This window comes from Mus musculus, chromosome 4 (assembly GCF_000001635.26).
Source record: "Mus musculus strain C57BL/6J chromosome 4, GRCm38.p6 C57BL/6J".
NCBI lineage: Eukaryota > Metazoa > Chordata > Mammalia > Rodentia > Muridae > Mus > Mus musculus.
The window spans coordinates 88,749,139-88,762,684 of NC_000070.6; the positions used below are offsets into that span (position 1 = coordinate 88,749,139).

Sequence of the window (13,546 nt, forward strand, 5' to 3'; positions counted from 1 at the left end):
AGTAGTCAACTTATGTCTGACAGCTTCAGTCCATTTAACAGGAGACAATATTAAGGGGTACTTGCAACAAACATCTAATGTCAGTGAACTTTCATCCCACACTTAACCTCAAAGGAAAATGCACCCCACTAAGGAAATGTGGGTCCTTCTGATCTGACTTACAAGGAAAGTTATTTGTAGGATCACAGAATCTCATAAGCACAGTCAAGATGTGGCCTGATTTAAAAAAAACAAAACAAAACAAAACAAAACAGGATGAAACAAAGACTCAAACAGAAGTGTCATGAGAGATTGTCTTAAAATGTTTCTCCTGGACTGATTTGACATCTCATGCTAGTACTTGATTCTTTGGCTGTTCCTTCAGTCTTTCCTTTCCTTTCCTTATTTTCTCTTCCCTTTTTGTCTCCCCCTGACCTTCTCTTGTTCTCACAGGGAATCACACACCGCATGTTTTTCTTGAAGATACTGTACACCTGAGGCTGGCATTCAGCTCTCCTTCCTCGTGCCTCACAAAAATTTAATGCATAAAATATACATAAGAAGAAAAAATTACTGATTATCATAAGGCACCCATTGAATCACAAAATTACAGAGATATGGCTACCAATAGGGTGAATGGTTCTAGAATTATTCGCAAATGCCATGGGTAAAGATAAAGACTCAAATCTTCATTATAGACATGGTAATAAGGGCAGGAAGTAGAGTCAATAATGAGCTGGTATTATCTATATACTAAAAACTTATTTTACCCTGAACAGAAAGGATCCAGAGTTTAAGTCTCAGTGATTTGTACATGTTAAATTTATACATGTGTAATAGTTACACATAACAACTTTGGAAAGTGTCCAGACAACAGGCAAAAAGCAGGAATAGGGACACAGGAAACCTGCCAGACCAGGGGTTCGGGTCCCTTTTGGTCAGCGCCAGCTCTGGGCCACATTAGGCAAGAACTCGGCAGATGGTCCCACAGTTCTCAGAGGACTCTCCATGCCACAGGCACTCTAGCACGCCCAGGATCTTAGGATCACTGGCGAGTGAATGCAACATCTGTTCCAAATCAATCGTGAAGGGCCTGTGACAGCAGGAGCAAGGGACACAGGAGCCCTGCCTCATCAGTGGCTCAGGGTCCTTCTGGTCAGTGCTGGTATACCTTGGTTTCAAACACAGCAGACAGCCCCATGTTCCCCAGAGGAGACACCACTTCCAGGTGCTGTAACACGCCCAGGATCTTAGGATTCCAGGATCCCAGAAGGTTGGTCACACCAGGATCTCAGGATCTCAGAGGAAGCTTGACTGCCAAGAATTCTGACACACCCAGAATCTCAGGTTCACAAGATCCTGGAATCACAGTATCACAGAGAAAGCTGAACTCTCAGGAGTCCTGAATCAACCAGGATTACAGGAAGGACAGATTCAATCAGATATATTGAGGCAGGAAGCACTTGAGATAATCAGATGTCAGGAGGCAAGCATAAGAACGAAAGCAACAGAAACAAAGGATACTTGGCATCATCAGAACCAAACTCTCTCATTGTAGCAAGTCCTGGATACACCATCACACCAAAAAAGCAAGACATGGATCTAAAGTAACTTCTCACGATGATGATGTAGGACTATAAGGAAATAAATAACTCCCTTAAAGAAATACAGGAGAACACATCCAATCAGGTGAAAGAAATGAATAAAACAATCCAGGATCTAAAAATGGAAATATAAACAATAAAGAAATCACAAGGGGAGACCACTCTGAAAATAGAAAACCTAGAAAAGAAGCCAGGAGTCAATGATGCAAGCATAACCAACAGAATACAAGAGATAGAAGAGAGAATCACAGGTGCAGAAGATTCCATAGAGAACATCGGCACAACAGTGAAAGAAAATGTGAAATGCAAAAAGATCCTAACACAAAACATCCAGGAAATGCAGGACACAATGAGAAGACCAAACCTAAGGAGAATAGGTATAGAAGAGAAAGAAGATTTCCAACTTAAAGGGCCAGTAAATGTCTTCAACAAAATTATAGAAGAAAATTCCCCAACCTAAAGAAAGAGATGCCCACGAACATACAAGAAGCCTACAGAACTCCAAATAGTTTGGACCAGAAAAGTAATTCCTCCCATCACATAATATTCAAAACACCAAATGCACAAAACAAAGAAAAAATGTAAAAAGGAGCAAGGGAAAAAGGTCAAGTAACATATAAAGGCAGACCTATCAGAATTTCACCTGACTTCTCCCCCCAGACTAGGAAAGCCAGAAGATCCTAGGCAGATGTCATACAGACCCTAAGAGAACACAAATGCCAGTACAGGCTACTATACCCAGCAAAACTCTCAATTACTATAGATGGAGAAACTAAGGTATTCCATGACAAAACCAAATTTACATCATATCTTTCTACAAATCTAGCCCTTCAAAGGATAATAAAGGGAAAACTTCAACACAATGTGGGAAACTAAGCTCAAGAAAAAGCAAGAAAGTAATTTTTCAACAAACCTAAAGAAGATAGCCACATGAACAGAATTCCAACTCTAACAACAAAAATAACAGGAAGCAAGAACAACTTTTCCTTAATATCTCTTAATATCAATGGACTCAATTCCCCAATAAAAAGACAGAGACTTAAAAGACTGGTTAGGTAAACAGGACCCAACATTTTGCTGCATACATGAAACCCACCTCAGGGACAAAGACAGACAGTATCTTAGAGTAAAAGGCTGGAAAACAATTTTCCAAGTAAATGGTCCCAAGAAACAAGCTGGAATAGCCATTCTAACACCAAATAAAATCGACATTCAACCTAAAGTTCTCAAAAAAGATAAGGAGGGGCACTTCTTACTCATCAAAGGTAAAATTTACCAAGATGGATTCTATGAACATCTGAACATCTATGCTCTAAATGCAAGGACATCCAGATTCATTAAAGAAACTTTGCTAAAACTCAAAGCACACATTACACCTCACACAATAGTAGTGGGAAACTTCAACACTCTCATCAATGGACAGATCCTAAAAACAAAAACTAAACAGAGACACGGTGAAACTAACAGAAGTTATGAAACAAATGGATTTAACAGATATCATAGAATATTTCATCCAAAAATAAAAGTATATACCATTTTCTCAGCACCTCATGGTACCTTCTCCAAAATTGAACATATAATTGGTCACCAAACAGGCCTCAGCAGATACAAAAATATTTAAATAATCCCATGAATCCTATCAGATCACCAAGGAATAAGGTTGATCTTCAATAACAACATAAATAATAGACAACCCACATACATGTGGAAGCTGAACAATACTCTACTCAATGATAACTTGGTCAAGGAAGAAATAAAGAAATTAAAGACTTTTTAGAGTTTAATGAAAATGAAGCCACAGCATACCCAAACCTATGGGATACAATGAAAGCATTTCTAAGAGGAAAACTCATAGCTCTGAGTGCCTCCAAAAAGAAACTAGAGAGAGCATACACTAGCAGCTTGACAACATACCCAAAAGCTCTAGAACAAAAGGAAGCAAATTCATGCAAGAGGAGTAGATGGCAGGAAATAATCAAACTCAGGGGCGAAATCAACCAAGTGGAAACAAGAAGAACTATTCAAAGAATCAACCAAATGAGGAGCTGGTTCTTTGAGAAAATCAACAAGATAGATAAACCCTTAGCCAGACTCACTAGAGGGCACAGGGCAGCATCCTAATTGACAAAATCAGAAATGAAAAAGGAGACATAACAACAGATCCTGAAGAAATCTAAAACACCATCAGATCCTTCTACAAAAGGCTATACTCAACAAAACTGGAAAACCTGGATGAAATGGAAAAATTTCTAGACAGATACTGAAAGTATAACAAAGTAAAAACAAAATTCTAGGCCTTTAGGCCCAGGCTTGGGAATGTGGCCTTTGTGAAGGTATGCTAATCATAAAACAGATAGCGACATTCCTCCACCCACCCGCTTCCTGGGTTCAAAGAGTGCTCATTCAAAGAAAGTCACCCTGCCCATTGCAGGAACATGCTATGCAAATGTGCTATTGTTAGGGGCTCTTGGAAACTGTCTTGAGAAATAACCCTCACAATTACCAGGTATTCCTCAGGACTCTTGTAACTTTGCACTTCCTTGTGACTCTTAACTGGTATTTTTGGTATTTTCCAACAACCACCTTCCCACCTCCTTGAGTTGTGGTTTCTTCTTTTAAATACCCCCTTATCCAGCTACTCGGGGCGCAAAGGTCCTCTACCCCTGCGTGGTGTATGACCATAAGCCCGAGAGTGCTCTTGAATAAAAATCCTCTTGCAGTTTGCAGCAAGACTGTTTCTTGTGGGTGATTTGGGGTGTTGCCTCTCATGAGTCAGAACGTGGGGAAGTCCTCACGTTGTGGGTCTTTCAATACCAGGTACCAAAGTTAAATCAAGATCAGATAAATAACCTAAACACTCCTATACCCCCTAAAGAAATAGAAACAGTCATTAATAGTCTCCCAACCAAAAAAAGCCCAGAACCAGAGGGGTTTAGTGCAGAGTTCTATCAGACCTTCAGAGAAGATCTAATTCCAGTTCTTCTCAAACTATTCCACAAATTAGAAGCAGAAGGTACTCTACCCAATTCATTCTATGAAGCCACAATTACTCTGATACCTAAACCACAGAAAGAACCAGCAAAGATAGAGAACTTCAGACCATTTTCCCTTATGAATATTGATGCAAAAATCCTCAATAAAGTTCTCGCTAACCGAATCCAAGAACACATCAAAACAATCATGCATCCTGACCAAGTAGGTTTCATCCCAGGGATACAGGGATGGTTTAGTATACGGAAATCCATCAACGTAATCCACTATATAAGCAAACTCAAAGACAAAAACCACATGATCATCTGGGTAGATGCTGAGAAAGCATTTGACAAAATCCAACACCCATTCATGATAAAAGTCTTGGAAAGATCAGGAATTCAAGGCCCATACCTAAACATGATAAAAGCAATCTACAGCAAACCAGTAGTCAACATCAAAGTAAATGGTGAGAAGCTGGAAGCAATCACACTAAAATCAGGGACTAGACAAGGCTACCCACTTTCTCCTTACCTATTCAATATAGTACTTGAAGTCCAGGCCAGAGCAATTAGACAACAAAAGGAGATCAAGGGGATACAAATTGGAAAGGACGAAGTCAAAATATCACTATTTGCAGTTGATATGATAGTATATATAGGTGACCCCAAAAACTCCACCAGAGAACTCCTAAACCTGATAAACAGCTTCAGTGCAGTAGCTGTACATAAAACTATCTCAAACAAATCAGGCAAGAAAGAGAGGTTTTACATTTGATTATACTTACTGCCATTCTCTTCCTGACGGGAAGGGTGATGCTGGGCTGCAGCACAGACAGGTCAGTAGATAGGAGGACATCTCAGAGCCGGAGCCAACATTAGAGGGAAACCTTGGGCTTAGTAAGGAGAGCTTAAAAGAGTGTCTGGACACCAGTGACTGGGGGACAGAAATAATTTCCAGTGTCTCTGGAGGAAGGGGATTATCATCTAAGTGAAGCAAAAAGAGACATCCATTGCTGCACCTGGCCTCAGAAGGAACCTCCAGCTCAGAACAGTCAGTCACTCAGAGCCCAGGAGCTCTAAGTAAACTCTTTGCACCAAAACCAGGCTCAATGGGAAGGTGGCCTCCCTCTAGAGCACCATCTGCAGGCAAGCTCCTCTATGATCAGGCTTCAGCATGCTGCCTGTGCATCTATTCCTGGTGGGAGGGGTGATGCTGAGCTGCAGCCCAGCCAGCTCACTTGATTCTGGTAAATCTGGGAGCCTACACCTGGAGCATAGCGAAACCCCGCGCTTCCTAGCAGAGCTCCGAAGCGTGCCGGGTCATCAGTGCCTGCGGGACAGGACCGATTTCCCATGTCCCTGGAAGGAAGGAACTAACATCACACAGATGACTCTGGGAGAAACCACCAGTTGCTACTCCCAGACCCTCAGGCATGTCCTCCACCTCTTTGACACAGAGGCCAGCAGAGCTGCCTGGCACGAGAGGGCGCTGGACCAGCTACTATCTAGCCTGTGGCGTGAGCTGCAAGTGCTGAAGAGGCCAAGAGAGCAGGGCCAGTCCTGTCCACTGCCTTTTGCCCTGGCCATCCGCACCTACTTCCGAGTGTTCTTCCGCTATCTGAAGGCAAAGGCACACAGCGCTTGCTCCTGGGAGATCGTCAGAGTCCAATTGCAAGTGGACCTTCCAGCGTTCCCACTGTCTGCGAGAAGAGGCCCAAGATGAGGAGATGGCCCGTGCAGGAATCTCTCTGCTCCCGTGACACCAGGCTCCCTCGCTCCATTCAAAGCAGACGCACAGATTCGGATTCAGCCCCAGAAGAAATGGGTGTGCATCGGCAGAGAACATCGAGTCCTTGATGTCTTCCCTGCTCGTGCCCCGAAGCATCCTACTGTACATCGTTCACTGAGAAAGATGTTTGATGTTTGAAAGAAAACCTGTGCTCGTGCATTTGAGGTGGTTTCTGAATAAATTGACCATCTCAGGTTTTCTTGAGCATTTTCGATCACAGATGGGAGATGTCCATGGACCACGGGGGTTGGAAAACGTGCCTTGTTGCAGCAAGGCTCTTTCGGGCTGTTGGGTGTTAGAGCCATTCTCTTTCCTGTCACGGGTTCTGGGTAGCTTCTTGTAAGCTGGGAACTCCAGACTCTCAGTCTGGAGGGCGAAGGCGACCTAGGCTTTGTTTATTGAGAGGGCCTTAGGAAGGGACTGTTCGGCCCCTGGATGAGGCCCTGGATGAGTGAGCATGGCTCTCCTCCAAGTCCCGAAGCAGGATTCCACGATTCTTCTCATCTTCTGTTCTGTTTACTTTTGTTTTGTGTTTTTACCTGCTTGCCTCCAAACATGTATCACAGTCAGCACGCCACAGTCCCCGGTGCTTCACCTAAGCAGCAGGAGGCAGATGGGGAAAGTTTGAGGCCATGGAGCTAAAGGCATGAAGTGGCTGAAAATATCTCACGAAACATGGAAGCTCCTGCCCTCCCTTGATCACTCAATTCCTGGCGTGGGATGGGTGTTTTGGGAGTTGAGTGGGGAAGAGGGCAGGAGACCTTTAATTTCTCAGAAGCCTTTATCGGCACTAGAGCTGGGCAGATAGCGATGTTCTAGGGCTTATGTCTGTTTCCCATCCCATAACACCTCTCTGCAATTTCCCCACCCCCTTGCCTCTGGGCTTCATTTGACTCCTGTAGGCCAGCCAGCACCCAGGGCCTTTATTGTAGGATTCTCACCTCAAGGCATCTTCCTCCCTCTCCACCTTCCTCTCTCTCCTGGACCCCAAACCCCACCCGTGTCCCTTCTGCCCAGCTGGTGGCAGTGGGCAAGACCTTGCTATTCATTTATTTATTTATTTATTTATTTATTTTTATTTATTTATTTATTTATTTATTTTTATAACCAAGAGCATGAATTCAAGAAGTTAGGTCTTTTGGTCCATGCAAAGTCTCGTCGGGTCCTTGGGAACAAACCTGCCTTGGAAGCGAGTACTAATCACGACCGTGCACCACGAAAAGTCAAGCCCTCACCCCCCACCCCACCCCCAACCCCCTAAACAGGAGTCACATAAGACATCTTTCTCAGGATTCCAGAAGAGAATGAAGGACGTTGGATTACCTATTCTGGCTGCGGGGTGGTGTGGGAATTGTTGGCAATAAAAACAAAACCTCTCCAAACCCCTAGCTACCTGGTCAAAGTAATACATGAAGGAAGCTGCCGAAAACGTGACCGCATTCGAATTCAGAATGGGAGAGAAAACTCGTGCTGACTTACAGAGGGAGGGTTGATGTCAGAAGGAGCAGAGACGGGCACACTTGACAGAAGCCCTCCCTGTGGGGGGCTGAGCAAGAGGCCATCTACCCGAAAATGCCCTTTTGGTGAGGGTGACTTTTGAGAGATGGAAACAGGGAGGAGGGGCCTGGCCAGGAGGAGGAGCGCCAACTTCCTGGCTGAGAGGTCCAACTGCTCCCTGCTCAGCAGAGCTCCTGAGAGGAGAGGGGCAAGACCATACTGTCTGTCCCCTCTCTGGAACTGTCTGCCTGTTGGGGCCCAGCTCTCCTCTCTGCCAACTCCACTTCCTCCTTCCCCACTCGCGTTAGAGAGCTGGAAGGGTCTGGCGGGCCACGCAAACACACCAAGATGCGAACCAAACAAACGAAAGGAAACCGAACCAAAGGAGACCAAAACCAAACCCAGCCCAACCAAACCAAAACGCTGCTCTCTGGGCTTTGAAGCCTTCCCGGTTACCCTAAAACATGTCCCCTGGCCCACCAATTCCGTCTGGGTTCAATTCTCAAGCCGCGACGGGTCGCGTACAGTCCTGTACGCGAAGGGGCCCGGGAGAGAGGCAGGAGACACTCCCTGCCTGCCCGGAGTCGCGCGCTGAACGGGGCGAACGGCCTCCGCAGGCGCCCGCTGCTGCCCTCCGGTGGCCCGCGCCCTCTGCTGCTGCTCCTGGCCTCAGGAGTCGCGCCCAGCGCAGCACAGTCAGTAAGCCAGAGCTCTGAGAGCTCTGAGTGAACTATTAAAGCAGCAGCCCGAGAGCTCTGAGCGAATGAATGCACTATTAAAGCAGCAAACTCCAGGCTCAATGGGAAGGCGGCCTTGCCCTCGCGCTCCCCCTGCAGGCCAGCCCCGCAATCGTCGGGCTTCAGCATGCTGCCTGTGCATCTATTCCTGGTGGGAGGGGTGATGCTGAGCTGCAGCCCAGCCAGCTCACTTGATTCTGGTAAATCTGGGAGTCTGCACCTGGAGCGCAGCGAAACCGCGCGCTTCCTAGCAGAGCTCCGAAGCGTGCCGGGTCACCAGTGCCTGCGGGACAGGACCGATTTCCCATGTCCCTGGAAGGAAGGAACTAACATCACACCGATGACTCTGGGAGAAACCACCAGTTGCTACTCCCAGACCCTCAGGCATGTCCTCCACCTCTTTGACACAGAGGCCAGCAGATCTGCCTGGCACAAGAGGGCGCTGGACCAGCTACTATCTAGCCTGTGGCGTGAGCTGCAAGTGCTGAAGAGGCCAAGAGAGCAGGGCCAGTCCTGTCCACTGCCTTTTGCCCTGGCCATCCGCACCTACTTCCGAGGGTTCTTCCGCTATCTGAAGGCAAAGGCACACAGCGCTTGCTCCTGGGAGATCGTCAGAGTCCAATTGCAAGTGGACCTTCCAGCGTTCCCACTGTCTGCGAGATGAGGCCCAAGATGAGGAGAAGCCCCGTGCAGGAATCTCTCTGCTCTCGTGACACCACGCTCCCTCTCTCCATTCAAAGCAGACACACGGATTCGGATTCAGCACCAACAGGCGAAATGGGCGTGCATTGACCAAGAACATCGAGTTCTTTATGTCTTCCCTGCCAGAGGCCCCGAAGCATCCTACTGTACATCATACACTGCGAAAGATGTTTGAAAGAAAACCTGTGCTCTTGCATTTGAGGTGGCTTCTGAATAAACTGATGATCTCGGTTTTCCTTGGGAGGATTCGATCACAGATGGGGGATGCCCATGGGCCACGGGGGTTGGAAAACGTGCCTTGTTGCAGCAAGGCTCATTCGGGCTGTTGGGTGTTAGAGCCGTTCTCTCTCCTGTCACGGGGTTCTGGGTAGCTTCTTGTAAGCTGGGAACTCCAGACTCTCAGTCTGGATGGCGAAGGCGACCTAGGCTTTGTTTATAGAGAGGGCCTTAGGAAGGGACTGTTCAGCCCCTGGATGAGCCCCTGGATGAGTGAGCATGGCTCTCCTCCAAGTCCCGAAGCAGGATTCCACGATTCTTCTCATCTTCTGTTCTGTTTTCTTTTGTTTTGTGTTTCTACCTGCTTGCCTCCAAACACGTATCACAGTCTGCACGCCACAGTCCCGGTGTTTCACATAAACACCAGGAGGCAGATGGGGAAAGTTTGAGGCCATGGAGCTAAAGGCATGAAGTGGCTGAAAATATTTCACTCCACTTGGAAGCTCCTGCCCTCCCTTGATCACTCAATTCCTGGGGTGGGATGGGTGTGGTGGGAGTTGAGTGGGGAAGAGGGCGGGAGACCTTTAATTTCTCAGAAGCCTTTATCGGCACTAGAGCTGGGCAGATACCCATGCTCTACGGGATTATGTCCGTTTCCCAGCCCATAACACCTCTCTGCAATTTCCCCACCCCCTTGCCTCTGGGCTTCTCTTGACTCCTGTAGGCCAGCCAGTACCCAGGGCCGTTATTTTGGATTCTCACCTCAAGGCATCTTCTTCCCTCTCCACCTTCCTCACTCTTCTGGACCCCAAACCCCACCCGTGTCCCTTCTGCGCAGCGGGTGGCTGTGGGCAACAGCTTTTTTTTAATGGTTTTTATTCATATTTATTTAGTTAGTTATTTATTTTTATAACCAAGAGCGTGGAGTCAAGGACTTAGGTCTTTTGGTCCATGCAGAGTCTCGTGTCCTTGGGAACAACCCTGCCTTGGAAGCGAGTACTTATCACGACCATGCACCACGAAAGATCAAGCCCTCTCCCCCACATCCAACCCCCCACCCCCCACACCCAAAACAGGAGTCACATATGACATCATTTTCAGGATTCCAGAAGAGAATGAAGGACGTTGGATTACCTATTCTGGCTGCGGGGTGGTGTGGGAATTTTTGGCAATAAAAAACAAAACCTCTCCAAAACCCTAGCTACCTGGTCAAAGTAATACGTGAAGGAAGCTGCTGAAAACGTGACCGCATTCGAATTCAGAATGGGAGAGAAAACTCGTGCTGACTTACAGAGGGAGGGTTGATGTCAGAAGGAGCAGAGAGGGGCACACTTGACAGAAGCCCTCCCTGTGGGGGGCTGAGCAAGAGGCCATCTACCCGAAAATGCCCTTTTGGTGAGGGTGACTTTTGAGAGATGGAAACAGGGGGGAGGGGCCTGGCCAGGAGGAGGAGCGCCAACTTCCTGGCTGAGAGGTCCAACTGCTCCCTGCTCAGCAGAGCTCCTGAGAGGAGAGGGGCAAGACCATACTGTCTGTCCTCTCTCTGGAACTGTCTGCCTGTTGGGGCCCAGCTCTCCTCTCTGCCAACTCCACTTCCTTCTTCTCCACTCGCGTTAGAGAGCTGGAAGGGTCTGGCGGGCCACCCAAACGCACCAAGATGCGAAACAAACAAACGAAAGGAAACCGAACCAAAGGAGACCAAACCAAACCCAGCCCAGCCAAACCAAAACGCTGCTCTCTGGGCTTTGGAGCCTTCCCGGTTCCCCGAAAACATGTCCCCTGGCCCACCAATTCCGTCTGGGTTCAATTCTCAAGGCGCGATGGATGGGGTACAGTCCTGTACGCGAAGGGGCCCGGGAGAGAGGCAGGAGACACTCCCTGCCTGCCCGGAGTCGCGCGCTGAACGGGGCGAACGGCCTCCGCAGGCGCCCGCTGCTGCCCTCCGGTGGCCTGCGCCCTCTGCTGCTGCTCCTGGCCTCAGAAGTCGCGTCCAGCGTCCAGCGCAGCACAGGCAGTCAGCGAGCAAGAGCCCGAAGCTCCAAGTGAACTATTAAAGCAGCAAACTCCAGGCTCAATGGGAAGGCGGCCTTGCCCTCGCGCTCCCCCTGCAGGCCAGCCCCGCAATCGTCAGGCTTCAGCATGCTGCCTGTGCATCTATTCCTGGTGGGAGGGGTGATGCTGAGCTGCAGCCCAGCCAGCTCACTTGATTCTGGTAAATCTGGGAGCCTGCACCTGGAGCGCAGCGAAACCGCGCGCTTCCTAGCAGATCTCCGAAGCGTGCCGGGTCACCAGTGCCTGCGGGACAGGACCGATTTCCCATGTCCCTGGAAGGAAGGAACTAACATCACACAGATGACTCTGGGAGAAACCACCAGTTGCTACTCCCAGAGCCTCAGGCAGGTCCTCCACCGCTTTGACACAGAGGCCAGCAGAGCTGCCTGGCACGAGAGGGCGCTGGACCAGCTACTATCTAGCCTGTGGCGTGAGCTGCAAGTGCTGAAGAGGCCAAGAGAGCAGGGCCAGTCCTGTCCACTGCCTTTTGCCCTGGCCATCCGCACCTACTTCCGAGGGTTCTTCCGCTATCTGAAGGCAAAGGCACACAGCGCTTGCTCCTGGGAGATCGTCAGAGTCCAATTGCAAGTGGACCTTCCAGCGTTCCCACTGTCTGCGAGAAGAGGCCCAAGATGAGGAGAAGCCCCGTGCAGGAATCTCTCTGCTCTCGTGACACCACGCTCCCTCTCTCCATTCAAAGCAGACATACGGATTCGGATTCAGCACCAACAGGCGAAATGGGCGTGCATCGACAAAGAGCATCGAGTTCTTTATGTCTTCCCTGCCAGAGGCCCCGAAGCATCCTACTGTACATCATACACTGCGAAAGATGTTTGAAAGAAATCCTGTGCTCTTGCATTTGAGGTGGCTTCTGAATAAATTGATGGTCTCGGTTTTCCTTGGGAGGTTTTGATCACAGATGGGGGATGCCCATGGGCCACGGGGGTTGGAAAACGTGCCTTGTTGCAGCAAGGCTCATTCGGGCTGTTGGGTGTTAGAGCCGTTCTCTCTCCTGTCACGGGGTTCTGGGTAGCTTCTTGTAAGCTGGGAACTCCAGACTCTCAGTCTGGAGGGCGAAGGCGACCTAGGCTTTGTTTATAGAGAGGGCCTTACGAAGGGACTGTTCAGCCCCTGGATGAGCCCCTGGATGAGTGAGCATGGCTCTCCTCCAAGTCCCGAAGCAGGATTCCACGATTCTTCTCCTCTTCTGTTCTGTTTTCTTTTGTTTTGTGTTTCTACCTGCTTGCCTCCAAACACGTATCACAGTCAGCACGCCACAGTCCCGGTGTTTCACATAAACACCAGGGGGCAGATGGGGAAAGTTTGAGGCCATGGAGCTAAAGGCATGAAGAGGCTGAAAATATTTCACTCCACTTGGAAGCTCCTGCCCTCCCTTGATCACTCAATTCCTGGGGTGGGATGGGTGTGGTGGGAGTTGAGTGGGGAAGAGGGCGGGAGACCTTTAATTTCTCAGAAGCCTTTATCGGCACTAGAGCTGGGCAGATACCCATGCTCTACGGGATTATGTCCGTTTCCCAGCCCATAACACCTCTCTGCAATTTCCCCACCCCCTTGCCTCTGGGCTTCTCTTGACTCCTGTAGGCCAGCCAGCACCCAGGGCCGTTATTTTGGATTCTCACCTCAAGGCATCTTCTTCCCTCTCCACCTTCCTCTCTCTCCTGGACCCCAAACCCCACCCGTGTCCCTTCTGCCCAGCGGGTGGCTGTGGGCAACAGCTTTTTTTTTTTAAATGTTTTTTTATTCACATTTATTTAGTTAGTTAGTTATTTTTATAACCAAGAGCGTGGAGTCAAGGAGTTAGGTCTTTTGGTCCATGCAGAGTCTCGTGTCCTTGGGAACAACCCTGCCTTGGAAGCGAGTACTTATCACGACCATGCACCACGAAAGATCAAGCCCTCTCCCCCACACCCAACCCCCCACCCCCCACACCCAAAACAGGAGTCACATAAGACATCTTTCTCAGGATTCCAGAAGAGA

General features: G+C 48.5%; 3 protein-coding genes across 3 annotated transcripts; all 3 read left to right on the forward strand.

The window, feature by feature from the left end:
- The first annotated feature begins 5,729 nt into the window (after positions 1 to 5,729).
- On the forward strand, positions 5,730 to 6,278 carry Gm13271 (predicted gene 13271). Its single transcript, NM_001085528.1, has one exon. The coding sequence runs from the start codon at positions 5,730 to 5,732 to the stop codon at positions 6,276 to 6,278; it is 549 nt and encodes a 182-aa protein (NP_001078997.1).
- Positions 6,279 to 8,705: 2,427 nt separating this feature from the next.
- Positions 8,706 to 9,254, forward strand: Gm13286 (predicted gene 13286). Its single transcript, NM_001243150.1, has one exon. The coding sequence runs from the start codon at positions 8,706 to 8,708 to the stop codon at positions 9,240 to 9,242; it is 537 nt and encodes a 178-aa protein (NP_001230079.1). The 3' UTR covers positions 9,243 to 9,254.
- A 2,381-nt stretch (positions 9,255 to 11,635) lies between these two features.
- Gm13283 (predicted gene 13283) lies at positions 11,636 to 12,446 on the forward strand. Its single transcript, NM_001085531.2, has one exon. It carries the CDS (start codon positions 11,636 to 11,638, stop codon positions 12,182 to 12,184), a length of 549 nt encoding a protein of 182 aa, NP_001079000.1. The 3' UTR covers positions 12,185 to 12,446.
- Positions 12,447 to 13,546: the final 1,100 nt, after the last annotated feature.